General features: G+C 40.4%; 1 protein-coding gene across 1 annotated transcript in view; it reads left to right on the forward strand.

Moving 5' to 3' along the window:
* The window catches only part of RNF144B (ring finger protein 144B), a 92,609-nt gene extending 70,616 nt beyond the window's left edge, over nt 1–21,993 (forward strand). Inside the window, exons 5-8 of the mRNA XM_036742353.1 lie at nt 13,602–13,809; nt 15,664–15,808; nt 19,711–19,800; nt 21,259–21,993. Coding sequence (XP_036598248.1) covers nt 13,602–13,809; nt 15,664–15,808; nt 19,711–19,800; nt 21,259–21,399 — 584 coding nt within the window. The 3' untranslated portion in view covers nt 21,400–21,993. The remainder of the gene's footprint in view (nt 1–13,601; nt 13,810–15,663; nt 15,809–19,710; nt 19,801–21,258) is intronic.
* The last annotated feature ends 950 nt before the right edge of the window (nt 21,994–22,943 follow it).

The raw sequence follows: 22,943 nt of genomic DNA on the forward strand, positions 1-22,943 counted from the left end.
GTGACTTGCTCAGAGTCCCATGGCTAGTAAGTGTCTGAGGTCAGATTTGAACTCAGGAAGATGAGTCTTCCCGACTCCAGACCCAGTGCTCTATCCACTGTGCTGCCTCACTTGACCTCCATTTTGTCTAGTTATGCTGATTAAAACTGCGATATGGTCATCTCCCTTGTTCTAGATACCATACTCATTACCTCTTTTGACAATCACACAAGTCACTCTGGCTTTTATTGAACTCGATGAACAAAGTCCTTTCCATCTCTTTCTTGTGACCTACTGCTGAGCCAAGCCTCTCTCCACCTGTACTTATGCAGTTGATTTGATTAAAGTTTTATGTAGAACTTGGACCATGTGATAGGGATAAATATAATCTTGTTAGTTTTAATACTTTTGGCCATCTAGTTTAGTAATCTAATTTAATGATACCTTTCTCATTCTACACAGTTTTACAAAATTTGCCAGCTGTGTATTTCTGAGTTCACACCATCAAGCTCTTTCAAAATCCTTGGGATGTAATTTGTCTGAGCCTGGAAACTTGAATTTAATTAAAGCAGCTAGGTGACTTCATACCATCATATCCTGAGTCAAGAAGACTTCAGTTAAAATTCAGCTTTAGACAAGGTACTAGCTGTGTGACTCTGTGCAAGTCATTTAACTGCTGTACCTCAGTTGCTTTATCTGTCAAATGGGGTTAATAACATCACCTCCCTCCTTGTCATGAGGATCAAATGAGATCATATTTGTAAAGTGTTTCACAAACCTTAAACTGCCGTGTGAATTCTAGTTATTATATATTACCTTACATTTCTTGTTAATTGTGTTTGTTCCAAATCTTTCCAGATTAAGGATAATCTTCCATGGTTGGCAAAATCAGGGAATAATCAATAGACATTTATTAAATGCCTCCTATGTGCCTTGTACTGTTCTAAGTTCTGGGGATACAAAAAGAGGCAAGAGACTGTCCATGCCCTTGAGAGCTTATAGTCTAAATAACACTAATAATGATAGCTTTGCTTTCTTTCTGTCCTCTGTTATTATTAAATTATCTGTCCCAAGCAGTAAGTTGATGCTTTCTTTGTCCTTTTTGCTCTGAACATCCGTAAAACAATCCTTGTTATTGTCCTTGGTCACTTTGTAAACCTTGACTCAGTCCGAGTTTTGGCCTTCCTTAATCATATTCTTTAGAGGAAGAGGCACTTTTTCATTCTTCCATCTTATGAGCATGTCCTTTTAAGATCTGAGCTCATTGGAGAGCTCCTGTGTTTTTCTGTGGTTATACGGGAGACCAAGTTGAACTAACTTGCGGTGGTGTTCTTAACTTCTTCATTGGAAGCTTCAAAGGCATTTGATTTTGTGGATACTGACTGCTAGGTAAACAGTCTTTGAGAGCAGACTGTGGCTGAAACATACCACTCCGTAGCCAACTTGTTGACCAGCTTTTCTCTGAAAAGAGTTAGTCTGGTGATCAGGGAATAGAGACCCAGTTTGAGCTGTTGCTGGGTCTCTCTCTTTTGGTAGGACCTGCCAAAGCTTGTGTACCATTGGCGTAGTCTTCAATAATTCAGTGTCACCTCCAAGCTACAGTGAGCATTGGGGCAAATTTTCATTGGAGAACAATAATTAACCTCAAAGAAGCGTAAGCTGAAGTTGGAGAGCCCTTTCTGTGTCTCTTCATCTACCCCTCCCCCAGCCCCCAAAACTATAGAGATAAAAATTTTTGGCTCAGCAAGTATTTATGAGTTCTTATGACATACTCAGTACTGTGCTAAGACACTGGGGAGTACAGTGGACAAAATCAGGTATGTTTGCAGGAAAACATTAGAAAATACAGTTATCCCTTTCACATTGTGAGAGTTAGGGTAAAATCCCCCACAGTCTGGAAAATCTCTAAAATATTTGGCCTTCACTTTGTGAAGATAAAATATGTTGTTATTATACACCACTATGCATATATTTTATGCATTTCTGAATTTCTAAACTTTTTCTGTGTTGCCTGCTGGCCTATTCATGTTGTCTGTAGCTTCTGCAAAACTCCCCCCAAATTCCCTTTTAATTTCTTATGCTGAACCTCAATGTATGGAAACCCAAGATGGGGAAAGTTGCAATGTGGAAGGGATAATTGTAACAGAGGGTACATAATCAAGTAGATTGTAAAATCCTTGAGAGCTGTGATCATTTCTCCTTTATTTTTGTATTCCCAGCACCAGCACAAGGCTTTCTTTATGTGTGGTATATTCTTAAAAAGTATATGAAATAAATCTCTTTAACAGAGAGAGGGAAAGAAAGAGATTGCTGTCTGCTTAATGTGGGGGACTCTCAAATATTTATCTCTAGTTTTTGCCCAAGGTCCAAACCTATGCATCTTAACTGCCTAGAAGATAAATTTCATCTGGAGGTCCTACGGGGGTACCATAAGTTATTCTTTCTATAATTGAGCTTTTTATAACTTCATCCTAATACTGAAACTTTCAAAGTTTTTTCCCTACTTCCTTATTTTTCTTAAGAGCATCATTAATTTGCCAGATACCCAAATTTGGAATCCTTAGAATTGTGTTTAACTTCTCCCTTGACCTTGCCTCCTCCCCACCACCCATACTATGTATACTAAGTCCTATAGGTTCTCTCTTCAAGGAATGCTTCACACCTACCTCCTGGGGTTATTGTGAGGCTAAAATGACATATTTATAAAGTTCTTTCCATACCTTAAGGCATTATATAAATGCTATTATTGTTGTCACTAATATTAATATTGTTAATTTTTATTAGTATCGTTTTAATTCGGTTAATTTGGTCTTTGGTTCAGGCCCTAATTACTTTCACTGTCCTTTTCAGCTCCCATCTCTTCATACCTCCAATCCATCTGATATACCACCACCAGATTAATCTTTCTACCATACCTCTTTCTGTATCACTTTCCTCCCCAAAAACCAGTGTGTCCGTATGGCTCACTGAATGAACTCTAAGGCCTTCTCTCAGCGATCTAGCCTTAAACCAAAAAAGTAGTTGAGTAGACAGACTCAAAATAGTTGTTAATGTTTCATTTCCAATACGTCAGCACCCCAGTTAGATACTCTTTTTAAAAAATTTATCCTGGATCATTTTTCAGTCGTGTCCATGACCCCATTTAGGATTTTCTTGGCAAAGATACTAGAGTGGTTTTGATGAGGTGCTTGTGCTCGGACCCTAAATTCTAACAGCCTCTGCTTGGGTGCCTGTGCCTGAACCCCAATTCCAAAACACATCCAGTTCTCATAAACACATCTAGTTCTCAAAACATATTCTGTCCCAGGCTGTGGGACAGCCTGGCTGTCTAAAGGGCAGCATGACCCAACTTATCTCTGCTTCTTCCTCAGTAAGCAGCTATGCCCAATTATAGATTGATTTCTGGATGCTGATAATTGACTGTACACTGAGTCATAACCGTATTTACTATTTACTGACCTTTCTAACATGTGTCTTAGGCATAGTATTTTGCCTAACAAGACACTAGATGAGAAACTGTTCCCCTTTAGCCCGGATGGACAGTGAACTTAGTGACGTTTCATAGCAAAAACCACACCCCCGGTAACCCCGCTGTGGGCTATTTCTTAGAGAACCCTGGGTAGTATGCCTGTGCAATAGATACTTTGGTTCGGGATCCCTGGGTTTCGTTTCTCCCTCTACATTTTGTCATTTCCTTCTCCAGCTCATTTTACAGATGAGGAAACTGAAGCACACAGTGTTAAGTGACTTGCCCAGGGTCACCTAGTTAGTGTCTGAGGTCACATTTTGAACTCAAGTCTTTCTGACACCAGGCCTAGTCCTATATCCACTGTGCCACCTAGCTGCCCTTTTAAAAATTCAGATAAGGGCATAGATGGTATGCTCATTCAATTTACAGGTAAAACAAAGATGGGCAGGGTAGATAACAAAGTATATAGTAGTTAGGATCCAGAGAGATCTAATGAAAAGAAATTAAAAAAAGACAAATATAAAATCTTATACTTTGGTATTAAAAAAATCAACCTCACAAATACAATAAAGGGGAGGAATGGTTATATATTGTTCTGAAAAAGATCTATGGGTTTTAGTGGACTACAAACTTAGTATGAAACAGCAGGGTAGGTGGCAATTGAAAAAGCTAATTCAGTCTTGGGCTCTCTTAAGAGAGGTATGATTGTTTCCTCTATGTTGTGCCTTGGTCAGATCTCATTTGGAGTGTTGTATTATATTCAGTTCTGGGTACCACAATCTGAGAAGTACATTGAGAAGCTGGACAGTAACCAGAGGAGAGCGGTTGGAATGATAAATGGCCTTGAGACCGTGTCATATGAAGATTAATTGAAGAACTGGGCATGTTTCGCTTGGAGAAAGCTAAACTCTCAGAGAGGCTATGATATCTGCGTTCAAATTTGGATGGCTATCAAGTGTAGGAAAGATGACACTTGATTTATTTGACCTGTGAGGGCAGAACCAGGAGCAGTGGGTAGAAGTTGCAGAGAGGCCAGTTTAGGGTTGATGTCAGGAAAAACTTCTTAACAATAGCAGGGGTAGCAAGGTGGTGTAGTGGATGGAGTGCTGGGCCTGGAGTCAGGAAGACTCATCTTCCTGAGTTCAAATCTGGCCTCACACACACACTTACTAGCTGTGTGACCCCTGGGCAAGTCACTTAACCCTGTTTGCCTCAGTTTCTTCATCAGTAAAATGAGCTGGAGAAGGAAATGGCAAACCACTCCGGTATCTTTGCCAAGAAAACCCCAAATGGGGTCATGAAGAGTAGGATGTGATTAAAAAATGACAGGACAATACCATTTTATATAGCACTTTAAGGTTTGCAAAGTACTCTCCATGTTATCTCCTTTGATTGTCACAACAGCCTTGTGAGGTAGGTACTATTATTCTTGGTTCATAGATGAGGAGAGATTAATTGATTTGCCCAGGATCTTACAGGTCTCAAGCTTTTGAGGCAGAATTTTAACTCAGGACTTGCTCTCTGCGAATCCAGCACTCTATCCATTGTACCATCTAGCTCTCGCTAAGGAGTCTCAGAAGTTCTCTGATCCAGCATTGTATAAACGAGGAAACTGAGCCCCAGAGAGATTAAGGAGTTTGTTACATAGGTAGTAGTGTCAGAGGCAGGAATCGGGCCCATCCTCTTTGACTCCAAAGCGAATGTACTTTCCACACCACCCTTTCAATCAACAGAAGCCACAGCCAACTCCTCATTGTTTGCAGACCATGCTTAATTCCTCCATCTCCATTGTGCCTTTTCTTGTGTTATTGTCTTTCCTCATAATACCATTCACCCCATTCTCCCCACATCAGTCTCTTCCTATTACAATCTTAACCAGCTTTCAGATCCCAGCACAAATGCCAAGTTTTCTCCTATTCTCCTCAGCCAGAGGTGATGTATCCTTTGGACGTACTCCTATAGTGTTACTGATGTAATATACATTGTAATCTTGGAAATTGTAACATGTTAATGATAAATGAAAAAAAGTGGGGGTGGGGCATACGTGGAGTCTAGGAAAAGGAGAGTCCACAAATAAACACATCAGCATAACCATATAGCACTTGTCCAGGGTGGATACCTGATTCACCAACACTGATACTCAGAAATGTTTGGTAGATGACTGTTGTGGAAATGGGTTGGGTAGTGAAATAGCTACTCTGGAAAGATTATATCCTGAATGTCATCTAGCTCCCCTTGCTCTGTATCTATTTACAAACAACTTTCTGGCAGTAATATTGTTTTCCAAGTAGGCTTTCTACTTCTGGGAAGCAGGTGTTATGATTAGTTGGTGGGAATATTATAGCCTGCTTGGCAGTTACTTCTCATTAGATGGACCAGACCTGTGATTTCATTGGATTATGGACCTTCTAGTCAGGAAACACCTATCAACACCCTCTCTACAATTTATAGTCTTGAAGAATCATCTCGGGGCATTGCAAATTGAAGTAACTTCCCCAGGGTCACAAAGCTAGCCGGTGGTATTCTGGCTTATAAATTATTTTTTTTGTGTGTGAGACTTTACAAGTTGTTTTTAAGTTTTTAAGTTGCTTTTATCCATGAAACTCCTAGTGAGGAAGTGGCCCTCACTGATGCAGATTTGCATCTCCTATGCTACTCAGGTACCTGCGGGCACTAAGAGTGAGAGGTTAAGTGATTTGTGCAGGGTCAGATGGAAGCCTCAACCCTGAGTTTCCCTGATTCCAAAGTCAGTGCTCAATATGGCTGCCTCTCAAGAATTTAGTTAGAATGATAAAATTTTACCAGAGCCTGGTCACCCCTGGTAAACTGACTGAAGGAAGAAAGAGTCATAAGAAATAAGAGATCAGTAGTGTTAGGTCAGAGGGGAAGCAGGAACTTTGTCTGTTGGTAATAGAAGGCTTTTCTGTTGGCTGTGCCTAGCATCTACCTGGAAAGATGAGACATGCTCACATGAATAAAGGACCTGGCACATAAGTGGCCATTTTATCACCTTTGATTTATCACCTTGATAAATATTGATTAGAATAAATTAGTGAATGAGGTAATATATAATAAAGGTGTGGCTTATTATATGTATATCAAAGACATTCAGACAATACAAATTAGAATCCGCAGGGAAGACTTTATGGTGAAGGTAGGACTTTGTTTGGGCCTTGGAAGGATGGATAGGGTGAATAGCCATAGACAAAGATGCAGAGGTATTTTGCACAAAGAAGAAAGGCTAGGCATGATATATGTAAATAGAAATTTGTATGTGTTTCCGAAGTGTGCTTTAGAACAGGAGTTATCAACCTAGAGTCTATAAAACTAATTTTAAACTATTTTCGTAGCTGTGTTTCAAAACAATTGGTTTTCTTTATAATTATATGTATTTCAGTTTATGCACTTAAAACATTCTGAAAAGGGATCCATAGGGTTCACCAGACTGCTAGAGGGGGTCATAACACGAAAAAGGTTAAGAATCCCTATTCTGGAATTTATATAAGCAAAGATTTTCATTTCAGAATTGCCCTATTTTTATTTCCCCAAATTTATTCCTGTAGACCTGTAGATAGGTCTATGTCTCAACATTGCAGACAGTCTGGGGGTGCTGATGACTTTTAATCAACCTTTTTGGTACTTCTTAATGTAATCCCCTTGACGTTTCTGATTGTCTTAAGAACTGTTTGCTTATTTTCAAGTGTGGTTTATTTTTGTCAGTTTCTTTTAGGATATCTTCTTTTTCTTTTATTTAGTATTTTATTTTTCTTCAGTTATATGTAAAAACAATTTTTAACATTTGTTTCTAAAATTTCAGTTCAAATTCTCTCCCTTTCGCCCTCCACACCTGCCCCCCAGTTGAGAGGGCAACCAATTCAATATAGGTTATACATGTATGGTTATGCAAAACATTTCCATAATAGTCATGTTGTAAAAGAAAATATAGATCAAAAAAAACCCTCAGGAAAAATAAAGAAAGTTTAAAAAAGTATGCTTTAATCTATATGGAGACACCATCAGTTCTTTCTCTGGGGATGGATAGCATTTTTCATCATAAGTCTTTCCGAGCTGTCTTGGATCATTGTATTGCTGAGAATAAGCTAAGTCATTCACAGCTGATCATCTTACAATATTTCTGTTACTCTGTACACAGTACATTTCACTTTGCATCAGCTCATGTAAGTCTTTCCAGGTTTTTCTGAGAGCATTCTGCTCATCATTTCTAATAGGATGATCGTATTCCATCATAATCACATACCACAATGTGTTCAGCCATTCTCCAGTGGATGGACATTCCCTCAAGTTATAATTCTTTGCCATCAAGAAAGAGCTGCTATAAATATTTTTGTACATCTAGGTCCTTTTCCATTTTGTTTTTTTTATCTCTTTTGGAATACAGACCTAGTACTGGTATTGCTAGGGCAAAGGGTATGCATGGTTTTATAGTCCTTTGGGCATAGTTCCAAATTGACAGAATGGTTGAATCAGTTCACAACTCTACCAACACAGCCCCTCCACCATTTGTCATTTTCCTTTTCTATCCTATTAGCTAATCTAATAAGCATGAGGCATTACTTCAGAATTGTTTCAATTTGCATTTCTCCAATTAATAGTGAGTTAGAGCATTTTTTTATATGGCCATAGATAGCTTTGATTACTTCATCTGAAAAGTGTTCATATCTTTTGGTCATTTATCAGTTGGGGAATGGCCACATGGGGTCACAACCCACAGTTTAAGAAGTGCTGAAGGGGTCTTAAGGAGAAAAAGTTTAAGAAGCCTTGTAAAAATTTCAAATACTTAGAGATTTTTTAGCCTCTTTATTTTGCATTTATGGGATCTGAGGCATAGAGAGGTGAAGTTGTCCGAGGGTATGCAGCTGAGTTAGTAGCAGAACTGGCACTGGAAGGCAGGATTTCTGACTCAGCCTGTTATTCTTTCTATACTTTAAAAAGATTTAATTAAAATTTTTGTCACTCGAGTTTTATTGATATGTTTTGATTTTACACTGCATACATCTACAGATTACTCCCACTTTGTAAGAGATCTCTTTAAAACAGGAGAAATGAATACAGTGACCTCATCCAGGCTTCCATGCAGGGAGGAGGTCACACGGTACAATGAACACAGATTCTGGAGTCAGAGGAGTTGGGTTCAAATCCCTCCGCTCTTTACTACTCGTGTGTCCTTGGGCAAGTCACAACCACCTCAACTTCAATTCTCTCAACTGTGTAATAGGGGGAAGGGAAGTAGACTAAGTGATTCTCAAAGTCCCTTCTAGTTCAAGACCTGTGAGCCTAGGCTACTACTCCAAAATGTCATTCACCCTTAAGACATCCCCATATGTGAGGAAGTGTGAAGTTTGGAAGGCCCTTTAAATGGAGTTGGGGCCTAGAATGATATTACCCTCATAAAATGAGACAGTAGATATGGTCTTTCTATAAACTGCAGGTGTAGACAAAGGGTTCAAACTTCCTCCTCCTCATGTAGCATGCCACATACAACAGCTGCATTTGGTGCCAGAGAGGAGGAGATCCATCTTGCCTTTCTCTTCATTTTGCCCCTTCCACCCTTGTGTTTTTGAATGCTATTACTTCCCTTTTATTCAGTGCCAGAGGAGGAGGAGGAGGAATTATAAGTTCTGGATCAAAACTTTAAAAATTTTTTTGACCAAAACTTCTAAACCGTGTGGTGTTGTGTCTGACTCTTTGTGATCCCATTTGGGGTTTTCTTGGTAAAGATATTGAAGTGGTTTGCCATTTCCTTCTCCAACTCATTTTTATAGATGAGGAAACTGAGGCAAACAGGGTTAAGTGACTTGCCCTGGGTCACACAGCTAATAAGTGTCTGAGGCCACCTTTGAACTCAGGAAGATGATCCTTCCTAACTCCAGGCCCAGCTGTTTATGCATTGTACCACCTAGCTGCCCCAAACACTGTGGAGAAGTAATCAATCCCAGAGTCAACAATCTTTCCAAACTTATTATGTTACTCCCCTACCAAATGGTCCTTTTTACTGCTCTTCACATAAGACACTCAGTCCCCTCTCTTCCTCTTTACTGCCACCTCTGAGAATTCATTGTTGTTGTTAAGACGAGTTGTGTCCAACTTGTGACCCTATTTGGGTTTTTCTTGGCAAAGATATTGAAGTGGTTTGCCATTTCCTTCTCCAACTCATTTTTATAGATGAGGAAACAGAGGCAAACATGATTAAGTGACTTTCCCAGGGCCACATAGCTAATAAGTATCTGAGGCTGGATTTGAACCCAGGTCCTCCTGACTCCAGGGGCAGTGTTCTATCCACTGTATCACCCATTGAATCCATAGCATAGTTTAATTGCCACTTTGCACATGAGGCTTTACCCTATTTCACCCTCCCCCAGTCTCTTAGCTACTACTACCATCGTCTCAATGTTATCTTTATTTTATATACACTTGAATTTCCAGTGCCTACCAAAATGCCTAGTTAATAATAACCACTTACTTGTTGACTTGACTTTACCAAATCGAAGTTTAGTCTTTTAAATAACTATTTTTTCTAAATTACATTGAAAACCATTTTTAACACTCATCTTCCAAAATTTTGAGTTCTGCATTCCCTCCCTCTCCTCTTGCCCTTCCCCTTTCTTGAGAAAGCAAGCATTTTGATACAGATTATACATCTGTGGTCACGTGAAACCTCTTTCCACTAAACAGAAGTGAACACAGGGACCATATTCATCTTTATGACGCTGAAGTACCTAGTACAGGGCTTCATATGTGATAGGCACTCAGTAAATATTGATTGAGTTGAATCCAGGGCAGAGATTGGTTCGCTTAGTTCATTGCAACATGGTGCTCACAAAGCCTGGCTTATGATTTACCTCCTTACCACCCCCCCCCCCATCCCCACCACAGACCAACTTCCTTGACTTGGTTCCAGGTTCAAATGAATGTGTGCCTAGCAAGTATAGACATGTCTTTAACCACTACAAGAGTCAAGGAAATTTTGAAGGTAGAATAACTTGTTTAACTTTTGTATTTCCAATCTTTTGTATGTGTGGGGCGGGGGATGTAGGATGTGGGGAAGAGTTACTTTTCCATTTCCTTCAAATGATGAGATCAAGGGTAGTGGGGTGACAAAGTCTCATTCAGAGGTAATAGAGGTTAGAAGTGAAATAGCCAGTATCTCAGTTTGTCCGGAAGATTCTGTAGCATATGCATAAAATAGAGTAATATAAATAAAGTAACTTAAGAATGGGGCAGCTAGGTGGCACAGTGTATTGAGTGTACTAAGTCTGTTTGTCTGTCACCCAACTCTCACCCATGACTCCAAGAAGCTGTAGCATGTGCAGCAGCCACACTCTGACCACACTCTTGGTAGATGGTCTAAATCAGATTGAGAATAAACAATAGCCCTTAAACTTGTTGGCGAGTTAAGGAGATGTCTACCCCAAGCACATGAAGACTTTTGTTCCAGTGGCCATGAAGGTGGTTGAAGCAGGTGCTGTGGAGCTCTTAGGGCTTGGTCAGACATCAAAGATGCCAAGATCATTTGCTGCATCCTGAGCCACCACCAGTCATCTTGACTTTTGCCCTGCCACTGGACTTTGATGACTCTGGAGGAGAGAGTGAGGCTGATAACTTTGTGCAACCCTCCCTCACTTAAATACTATTCCTGTGCAAGTTAAGACATCAATCCATGATGTCATTGGTCCTCTTTGAAAAATGAAGGATGAACAATCACAACTCTAGGAAGATAAAGCAAGCAGACCACTATCTGTCATTAGCCACATTTTGAGAATGCACCATAAAGTCATTAAGTCTGGGTTCTTGTTAGATATCTGTTGCTTCCTCTTTCTATTCAGGCCCCACTCTCACTTTTGGTCTTGGGAGAGCATTATTACATGGAAGACTGTTGATGATTTCAATTTAATTCAATATATTAAACATTTTAAGTGCCTGTTATGTGCCAGGCTGACACCATGTGTGAGCAGAATCCCCTTTTTTGTTATTGTCTGTGTAGAACACAAATCCCTATAATGGATGTCATCTATGTCAGAGGTCTGTGCCATAGGTATTGTTTGTGAAAACCTGCCTATTCCCTTCTCAAAACTTTTAAAAGGATGTTACCTTATCTGTAAACTTTTGGGTCAGATTTTCTAATAATACATAGAATTTACACATAGAAACACATATGTACAAGTAAACCAATAGTAAATTACATCACTTATTACCTAGTTACATAATTCCTTCCTCTGGAATTACTCAAGGAAAAATGTTACTACCTTTGTTTGACATTTATAGATTTTTATATATTAAGTAGGTTGTTTTTAAAACTGATGTCAGTCAAGGGACCATTCTCCTGGTGTTCCATGTGAGATAGAGAGTTACCTTTTTAAGACTTGATTAGAACTCTTGATGCTTAGAGCCAGAGAATATCTAATTCTAAAGGGTAGAAAGCAGTCTCTTCCTTTCGATGATATTTTTCCAAGGCCATATTCGATCTTCCCTCTATCCTTTCTGCTGTATTTCTGTATCCTTTTCTTACTCTCCTCCCTCACTGCAAATCCTAATGCTGTACAGAAACATCATATGCTTAAGGAGAATGCCTTAGTACTAAAAAATTTCTAACAAGAATGTATCCAATTATTGTAGTTCTCAGGTAAGTTATAAATACAGTATTCATAGACACTCTTTAGATTTGAGTGTTTTTTTAAAGTATTTTTAGGGTTTTTTAAAAAAGTATTTTTTAAGTTTTTTAAGTATTTGAATTGTGATTTGGGAAATTAGATCAACTCTCAACCTCTTATTCCATTTTTTCTCTCCTTCAAATTTGTTTTCTCTTGTCTCTAAATTCCCAAGGGCAGGAGGTTTTAAAATTAGAATCTCATCAGCACAAAGGTTTCCAGATCCTTCGGTTCAGAGAGAAAAGGGCCACTCCGCCCCTCAAGGAGTACCAGCATTTTCCACATGATTTTGTTCCTCTAAAGGTCACCTTTGATGGAAAGAACTGTGAATCTTTTACTGAAAAGGAATAAGGAAGCTGAGCAGGGTGTGTGTGGATACTTAAAGAGGAAGACTTTTGTTGTCCTCTGAAGAGGCAGATATCACATACATGACATCACATACATGTGGTGTCTTGGTTGAGTCTTACCTGCTTCATTAACTCCTTACCTCATGTTTATAATGTATCTGGACCTTTCTCCTTTCTCTTTTTTTCTTTTTTGCACAAATTGTCCCCTTTCGGTTCATTTCTAGTGTTTCACTCTTGTGGAATTATGAAAAAAGCTTGTTGTAATTCTATGACTTTAAACTCTGATGGTAGCAGTGGAAAGAGCCTTGGACCCTAGAAAGGAACTGGGTTTGAATCCCACCGTGGATGCTCACTTACCTTTGTCACCTTGGGCAAGTCCCTTAACCTCCTTGGGCTTTAGTTTTCCTCATCTATAATGTGCAGAGGTTAGACTAGATGGCCTCTGAAATATAGTTCTGTGTTTTAGCTCTAGTTCTGTGACTCCAAGACATACTTTTGCATGTCACCAGCTTCTCCATTTGCTTCATTTTCCTCTGTTAATTAGAAGAAATCACTATAACCTATTTCCTAAGGCTGTTGTGAGGGTAAAGTGCCAAATGGAAGGTGCAAATCTATGTCTGAAAAAAAATTTCATGCCTGGCAGACCCATCACATCCAAGATTTCTCCAAAATAGAGGCAAGAGTGGCCATTTCAGGGGATTTTATTGTTGAGTGTGTGTGTGTGTGTGTGTGTGTGTGTGTGTGTGTGTGTGTGTATCTATTTTGAATTCCCAAGGTAAACAAACATTTCTGAAAGGGGGTTTATTTTGTGAGTGGTGATGACTGTCCTTGTTAATTCATGTTTCATTGAACTTTGCTATCAGGGCATGAGATCAGTGGCAAGTACAGCATTTCACAATATGGGGGGGGGAGGGGAATGGTCAGGGACCGAGTAAATGAAGTATGGATTCAATGAAGGGAAAGTTGGTGGAGATAGTTTTCCTTGGCAGCACTCTGCTATGTAAGTGTTAGGTTACAAACACCCCATTTCCAGATAATGGTATTTGTACAGCTCTCAAAATTGGGACTCATGAACAAGAAAACATAAGTCAAGACCCTAATAACAGAATCCATCCCTCGTTTTCTTTCTTTTTATTCCAGAAGTCCATTTGGACCCTTGCCGGACGTGGTGTCCTGTTGCTGACTGCCAGACTGTGTGCCATATTGAACAGAATAATTCAGGACAGCCCACAAAGGTTGAATGTCCTTCTTGTCACCTGACATTCTGCTCATGTTGCAAAGATACCTGGCATGCTGATCGCTCTTGTCGGGACAGCCAACCTGTTGTTGTCTTGCCAACAGAACATGGGTAAGACTGAACTAAATTTGTTAGCGATCTGTTATCTCAACAAGGGGGATTATCGTGGGGATTCCTTCAGTGTGAAGGGTTGCAGCCAAAGTCCCTTCCAACTCTCAGGTTCTGTGAGCTGCCAACTTTTCTAGAAGCCCTAACTGCTCCTCCCAGGGTTTTAAGTGCCTTCAGTGTGGCAAGGAGCAAGCATTTTTTTCTAAATTCTAATGCAATACTTTACTTAGGAGCATACATGAATGTTATCAAAATGTTATTGCAGTTAAGAGAATATTTCTTAAGGGATTATTTAGGACTAAAGGATCTTCCAGGTATTATTGAAGGTACAGAGTTTTCATTCTGTTTCCTTTGCCTCATCCAGTGGTGGGAGAGTCACTGTGGTCAGTAGGAACTCAGTGGGAAATCCTGGCTCAGCCATATAATCAACTTCCTTATTTAATGTCTTTGTGCCTCTGTTTTCCTGCTTGTATTTATTGGGTGGGACAAGAATTTTTATTCTCCTACTTTCCTCCCAAGGATGTTTTGAGATCTAGTTACTGAGTTTAAAATATCATGTTGCATTGAAAACATTCACAAGGAAAGAAATCTTAAAATGCAATGGTGCAATGAATACTTACTGTCACGTAGTTTGTATGTTATGTAAGAAATCAGGTTCTTTGAAGGTGGTACCCCTGCTTGGGAGGTGGTGAGATATGAATCAGTAAAACTTGTACCATCTAGTTCTGGGAGGTTTTTTATTAAAACAGGAGCTCCCTGAGTATGACCTTTGTGTTTGATCCCTGGTTTTGCTTGGGGCTATGAGTGTTCTGTATTAACAGGAACATAGCTACCAGTGTTACAATCCATTCAATGGAAAGACCCTAGCACTGCTTTTGAGCTGGTAGTGTGGCTTTTTAGGATTCTCAGTGTTACTGCTGACATGTCTTAGTGTCCTTGGATATTCCATGAAGAATTAACAGGACTAAAGGTCTAGTACAGATTATAGGCAGGTTTAATAAACTGACCAGCCAGACGTTGACTAGCCATTTCCATCTTTCTCATACTGTGGTTGTGATATCTTTGATAGCCCTTAGTAGCTGACTAGGGATGCTGGCAATGATTCACTCTTCCTTCTTCCTACCTTTCCTCCACTAGTGATTTCAACATTATTATGTACTATCTCATCACAGTCTGGGGGGATGTCACAGTTAATTTATTTAGCTCATTATCTTATATGCAGCATAAATAGTTGTCATTTCTGTCTCATATGTTGGTCATTATTTAAGTCTTGATTTTGCTTTCTAATTCTTCACATGTAGATGACCATTTTTTAATCCTGGGCTCAATTCTCCTACTTTGTAGCTTACTCCTAGGGATTTCTCTTATAGCCAGTGTACACAAGGAATGCCAATTCATTTTCCATGCTAGCTTAGCAAATCCCAGTTAGGGAGATAAATCTACCCCGAAAAAATAATAAAAATGCATTCCAAAACCAAATGTAAATGGACTTTTGTTAACCTGTACTTTTGAGTTCCCTGTGACATATTTGGGGTTTGTTGACCTTCTCTCCTCCATTTTCCAACCTCCCCTAAAAATCCCATGGATTCACATTTGTGGCCCCTGTGCATGTGTGTGCAAACACAACCACACACACACACCAGCATGGATAACAGAAATTTGACTTTGATTGCTGTCATTGGGCCTGGAAATTCAATAGAGATCCTTTCCAAGAAGGATGTTATGTTTTACTTAGACCTTAGGTCTTACTTAGACCTCTTTCCTCACCTACCATCTTACTTAGTTGATACAGATGTGGTTCTTGCTGATTGAATGGTATACATTTATTTTCCTACTCCTTGTCCTTTCTCTTTCCAGGGCCCTCATTGGGATGGATGCAGAAGCTCCCATTAAGCAGTGTCCTGTTTGCCGGGTCTACATTGAACGGAACGAAGGCTGTGCCCAGATGATGTGTAAGAATTGTAAGCACACGTTCTGCTGGTACTGTCTCCAGAACCTGGATGTAAGTTCTCATGGTTGGCCCCATCCCATGGGGTGTTTGTCTCAACACACCCAAATGAGAGCCGGCATCCTGCCTGTTTTCGTTTTTGAATATGTCTAGTGGTCTTGAAACAGAAAGCTTATTTTTCCTAAGAAAAAGGACTTCCCCAACTTCAACTGGTCTTTCTGTAGATCCTTATCTGAAGGTTTTCTCAGCTGGTGGAATTGGGAGCATTGCCTTAACTGTTCATCAGTATTTATTAAGTGCCTATTATGTGCCAGGCACTGTGCTGAAAACTAGAGATGCAAAGAAAGGCAAAAGACGGACAGCCCCTGCCCTCAAGGAACTTACACTTTAATAGGAGAAGATAGCACATAAAAAGAAGTTGGCAGAGAGAAGGGAAGAGTACATTACTCAAAGGCATAAGTCCAAAGGAGTAGAGCTGGTTAGGGATTAAAAATATGGCTGCCCTGGGTGCCCTCCTTAAATGAAGATCTGGGAGGAGCTCTCAGTGTCCATTCTCCTCCAGGGCATGAGTTCAAAAGATAAAGTTTGCTTTGGGGGCATCACTTACTCTCTGGGTGATATCTCAGTATATTCACAAACCACTAAGTTATTCTTCTGTCTCTCAAGCTGGAATAGATGTCACTATGTCCCATAAATATAATACATTTATCCTCGCTCCCCCTCCTGTAGAATATGTCTTGAGAGTGTGGAACGTTTTGGGGAGGAGACTGTATGTATATTCCTAACATCTAGGACAATACTTTGAAGGTAGTAGGACCTTAGTAAATTCTTCTTGGGTTGGATGAGTTTATAAGCTACTCTGAAGGTAGTTGTCCATCCACGTGTACACAAGCCAGTGCTGCCACTCTATTTAGGAACCCTTTCCCAGTTGAAAAGTCTCTGGCCCAATTACCATTTTTCATCTCTCTCTCTCCTCTCTCCACCCCAATATGCCAACTGAACCTTTCCTTCCTTTAAAATCAAGTTAACCTATTACGAGCCTATAGTCAAGTGTTAATCTTCAGACCAAGAAAGGAAAGGGTAGAGAAGGAGTGGCAAGAAGGCCCATGTGGGGTTCAGTGCCCTAGAGTGCCGGGTGATTGGAGTTTGATTAGAAATGACTACAAATTTGACCTGCAAAAATTCATCTCTCTCAGTTCAATGATGATACAACGCAGTCATTCTAGGGTTACTACATACTAGGGTCATACTAGGGTTCATGGACATGTTAACCAAACTTTAAGGGCTACATTCTTCAAATCTGGTGGTTTGCCGTGTTTGTTGAGCACAGTGTTTCTCAGCCCTTTCTTTTACGTGGTTGGGGTCATTAATGTAGACCAGAGGTTCTTAACCTTCCTTGTGTGTGTCATGACTCCCTTTGGGCATCTGGTGAAGGCTATGAACCCCTTCCCAAAATAATGTTTCTAAATGTATAAAAGACATAGGATTACAAAGGAAACCAATTCTACTAAAATACAGCTTTCAAAATACTGACAAAGCAAATTTGTGGACCCTAGGTTAAGAACCCCTGCTATGGCTGTTCTTATGCATCTGCCACATATCTTATTTTGCTTCTTATATCTAGAGTGTCAATTCATTCCCTCCAAATTGATTGACTAGAATTGATGGACAAAAGACTGTAAACTCCTTAAGGGCTGCAGGTATTCTTCATTTTCTCCCTTTTGTATCCTTAGTGCTGAACACAGCGCCTTGCACTTAGTAAATATTTGTTGAATTGAAATCAGCAGCTTGTATGTAGTGTAGTCTTAAACACCAACTGATTTCAGTAAACATGAATCAGTGCTTTTGTTCATCCTTTGCCTAAGGTCCAACCCATCAAAATGAAACCCATTATCCAAGATGGCTTCCAGGCAGAGACACCATAACCTGTTTGGTCAAATGGTTGCTTTTGCCCAACATCCATCCCTTCCACAAAGATGGTTTTTTAAAAAAAAATTGTTAATGAGAAAACTCTTAAATCTAGACAGAAATTAAGGTGGCAACAGAACTCCTTCCCAGGCTATTACTTTTTAGTAGTTTGATTTTAACCCTTTTGAGAAAGACCGTCAAAGGAAGCCTGCTACAATTATAAAACAGGACATTTTGGAAGAGGAATTAAAACAGGATTGTATAACCTCTTGTTGGCATATGCGGCTTCATGAATAATTAAAATGAGTTCATTTGAGGATAAACGAATGATAGAATTGACAATTTTCTCTTCATTCCATTAGTGTATTAGAAGGGGCCATATTCAGATTCTGGGCTCATGACATACTTACGCCTTCTATAGAAGACAAAGAGATAAATGTGCACACCAGATCTCAGTCTTCTTTGGCAGATTGATTTGTGTTTTGGTGAATGGTGCTGCAAAGAACACACAGTTCTGGCACTTGAGATGAGACGAGGCAGATGTTAAATGGCTCATAACACTGACATCAGATGTGGAAGGAAGCATCTTGTTCTATTCATCATTTTCCTATTCATCATTTTTGCACTGTTTAAACCAATGGTGTTGGTGTTGAATGCACATTGAGCTGTGTTGCTTTGTGCAGATTTCAGATGGTGAGTGTCTGGCTTCCAGGAATGTTCTAAGAATGGGGCTTGAGGAGTAATTGTCCAAATCCCAGTCTTGGGCATTTAAGTGAAGAATGATTTCAGATTTCTCTTGCTGATCTTGATCTATTTTGTAAATCAATTTTTAGGATAATACTTTGAATCCTACATTGATCCAACTCCTTCAAGGGATCTAGGATCTCTCTTATGTGGGATCTCACCCACAAAGGGATCTTACACACCTACATGTCCTGTGACACTCTTGTCCATGTCCTTCCATCAGGGGGTCCTTTTTAGAGCATTCCTTGCCATCATGTACCTAGTCCCTTCCCTAATTTTACAAGGGGAAGACATACAATGTGTTTGAAGATGAGTAAGTATAGGATAAATACAAAATAAATGCACAGGGCATTGTTGGAGGGGAGAGAGTCTAACAACCAGGAGAGCTCAATCAAGAAAGGCCTCTTAAGGGTGGTGGCAGAGGGGTAGGTAGAGAGAGTATAAAGGACCATCAGTGCAGGGCTTGGAGGCAAGACCACTTTGGTTTCTTCAATTCCTTTTGAACTTACTACCTGCTACACTATTAAGACGTTGTAAAATACTGCTTTATTTTCTAATTGTACCACAGTGTTTAGCACGTAGAGATAATCATACTGTTGGTATGATTTGGTGCTGCTCTTTTCACTTGAGTTTTGTGTGGATCTTATTTCCCCAATAAGCACCTGTGGACTGTCTTTTATTCCCCCATGATACCTAGCTCAGTGATATCCGTATGTTAGGTATTCATAAAGTTCTCATCCACCGGCTTTTATTTTATGAATAAGCTCCCTTTTCGAAATATGTAGTAACTGCCTCTGATTTATGTCCCTTTACATGTGATAACTTCTGAAGCCACACAACTACATGTCTGAAGGTCACGGGCTTGCTGGGAGGTGTATTTGACAATAATGTTTACTTTTGACTCCTGAAGCTCCTCTTGGCAGTTGTAATTAGGAAATTTTTTTTGTACTGAGGTCAAGCCCTACAAACCATGCCCAAAGCAAGTAACATGAAAGGTACCCTAATTTGAGGGGGTGAACATTGCCCCATGGTAGGGAGACAGAGGCTCTAGGATGCCAGTGCATAACCTCTGCTTGGCAGGCTGCTGTGGGTGTGGGTGCAGCATCAGGGAGGGATGACCTAACCTCATTTTGCTAAAAGGACTTCAGGGGCTGTCAGGATCATCTAAATTTGGTGCTCTTGGGCAAAGCTCCAGTTGTCTAGCCCTAGTTACACTTCTGACACACTTGGTAGGAAAGATTTATTAGGCATGTATTCTTTCAGTTTAAAATGGCTGCTGACTGGGACTCCCTCCTTTCTTTCAGAATGACATTTTCCTCAGACATTATGATAAAGGGCCCTGTCGGAATAAACTGGGTCACTCCCGAGCCTCTGTGATGTGGAACCGAACACAGGTACTGTGATTTGAAAGAGAGTGATAGAGTAAGTTAGGTGTGCTATATCTGGGAGGATTTCTGTCTGGGAAGCTTCCCGTTTTAGCTAGTTGTAAGTCATGGAGGAGCATGACAGCCTAGCACAAAAAGCTGCATATGAGGCTGAGTAAGATCCTGAGAGGACCAGAAGAGTGGTCTAGACATTGTCTATAGCAACAAGTAGTGTTTAGTGGATAGAGTTCTAGGCTTAGAATCAAGAAGACCTAAATTCAAGTCCTACCATTGACTCTTCCTAGTTGTGTGACCCTGGGCAAGTCACTGAACTTTTATCCTCATGTGTAAAATAGAAAGATTGGATTTCGTGGCCTCTGAGGTCTCTTCCTTGCTTTAAATTTATGATCCTATGGTTCTGTATAGATTGGAAGCACATATTCTCTCTGTTCTCCTGACACAAGGAGGAATTATTCTGTTTTCCTGCCATGAGTATATGTCTAAGAGAAGTTAAAGCAGACCCGGGAGACCCCTGAATTTAATGCTGTCACTTAGCTACTCTGATTACACGGCATGTATATAAATTATAAAACAGGCCTGAATATAGCGGCTTAGTTATTTCCCCCACCCAGAATTGTTTTGGGTTCATTAAGGATCCCTTGCTTTTCAGCCAGAGCCATCATGAACAATAACTTGTATTTACATAGTGCTTCAAGTCCCTTTGGGGAGCTAGGTAGTGTAGTAGATAGAGCACCGGGCCTAGAGTCAGGAAGACTCCTCTTCCTGAATTCAAATCCAGCCTCAGACACTTACTAGCTGTGCGACCCTGAGCAAGTCACTGAACCTTGTTTTCCTCTACTTCTGCATCTGTAAAATGAGCTGGAGAAGGAAATGGCAAACCACTCCAGTATTTTTGCCAAGAAAACTACAAATAGAGTCATGTACAGTCAGACAGGACTGAAATAACTACTGAACAACTTAAGCTCCTTACATATTATCTCATTTGGGCCTCGCTACAGCTTTGCACTACAAATATTAATTATCCCTGTTTTATAGATGAAAAAACTGAGATCATGTAAGATTAAGTGCCTTGCCCGTGATCAAACAGCTGCTAATTCTCAGAGACAGGATTTGAACTGGGATTTTCTTGGCTCTGTTGCCTCCCAAGTCCGGTGCTGTAGCCACTATGTGATGTTGTATCACCTAAACTCCTATAAATTAGTTACTTACTGCAAAGGGAGTTGTCATCTTCTGGTCATGCCAGGGTTGATGACAGAACTAGATTTGGAGCCGGACCCTTGGCTGCTTGTTGTGTTTATGAGGCTGGACTTTCCTGCTTCTGCAGCTCTGGCTCAGGCTGTGGCTGGACCACAGTTAAAGCTCATCTTTATTGTTTCTTGTGTATGTATTGAAGTGGACTCATGTGTACTGTTCTGTAAGAACACTTGATTATTGGCTTACACCCTGCTCTTGTCTTTAATTTTTCAGGTTGTAGGGATTCTTGTGGGGTTGGGCATCATAGCCTTGGTGACCTCGCCTCTGCTGCTACTGGCCTCCCCCTGTATCATCTGCTGTGTTTGCAAATCCTGTCGGGGCAAGAAGAAAAAGCATGACCCACCGACTACCTAAAGTCCCGCACCTTGTGGGCATGTGCATACAGGATCTGTGAGGTATCCTGAGTGAGGATCTGGTTATGGTGCCCTCCTTAGCAGACTTGTCTCCTTACCCTTGACAGCCTTTGGAAGTGCCTACTGTCTACAGGCTTTGAACTTGCTTGCACATCTTCAGTGTGGGGAAAGGCTAAGCTTTGTGTTGCTGTTTGAAGAAGGCCTGGTTCTGAAGCACAGACTGTGAATGTGGAATATGTCTGTATGTAAACTTTGGGGTTGAATGGGAAGGACCAGCATCATTTTGTCATCCGAAGCTCCATGATTTCTGGACCAGTCACCTTGCGGCCAAGGAGAAGGAGCATGAGGAAAAATGTCCTGTTACAACAAACTGTGTTGCCTTGATTATTACATGTATGACAGGAGTGGTAAGGGAGACTTACCTGAAGCTCCATGATTCCTGTACTGAACAGAAGAAGGAGCCTAAGGAAACATCTCCTGTTACCACAAACTGTATTGCCATGCTTATTATATGTGTAATAGGAGTGGTGGGGGAGAGAGCTGGAAACACTGTCTTGGCTAGATGTGTTTATTTTTCTACCAGATACGGTAGAAAGGGCAGGCACAAAATCTTCAGTGTATGTGAATGTGGGTGGTGGGAGTGTCGAGATGGGGAAGGATTCAGTTAACAAAGGAAAGACCTAAGACATACAGCCAACCATGTATCTTGGGGAAGAATCTGTAGAAATGGTATCTCTGCTTCTTCTGTGAAGGTGGAAATAGGCTGGGTGTTTGGTAGGTAGGGGTGCCATGTTCACAATATCTACAGAAAGTTCTGGGTTGTTTCTTGGTTGCCTCACCCTGGGGAAGAGAAGCCTTCAGAAGGGGTCTCAGTTTTGAATGAGAGGATTCATGGAATGAGAGTAGTGGTAATATGCTTGTTCCAACATCTCTACCTAGCAAGTTCACTTTTCCTAGGAGACCCAAGTCCTCTAGTTAGAGGACCTATTTTGGAAGTGTTTTATGTGAGGGAAAAGGGGTAAAAATGGTCAAAAGCCTCTGAAGGCTCCATTATAGAAGATTGGAGGCACCGTAGTTTGGTCCTGTAGTCTTGGAGCTTTAGGATGTAGAATGAGGCCTAAAAGCAAATTCCGTCAGCAAATATAGGTCATGAATCCCCTGTCTACTGTATATCCATCTGGTCTCTACCTTGAAAGAAATCCCCGTTGCACATCCATGTGAAGCCAGCATAGAAATACCCCAATGTTATGAAGATAAACAGTTCTAAGAAAAGGAATGAAAATCAGACCATTCCTTTCACACTGAATAGACTCTTATTTTGAACTGGCCACCAGATCTGTTACTAATTGGGTATGTCCTGAATCTTGTCATAGCAACAGAGAATGGGACTCAGGTGCCATGCCAGGATGGAGTGCAGCATTTTTAGTTCCTTCAACATTTCCTTTTAGAGCAGGTCCTCCCATTGGCTGAGTACAAGAAGTGGATTTCCAGTGTCCATAGGTAGAATTGTACTATCCTTGCAGTCTACAGTCCCATCTCACCCCC

Source organism: Trichosurus vulpecula, chromosome 1 (assembly GCF_011100635.1).
Source record: "Trichosurus vulpecula isolate mTriVul1 chromosome 1, mTriVul1.pri, whole genome shotgun sequence".
Lineage (NCBI taxonomy): Eukaryota > Metazoa > Chordata > Mammalia > Diprotodontia > Phalangeridae > Trichosurus > Trichosurus vulpecula.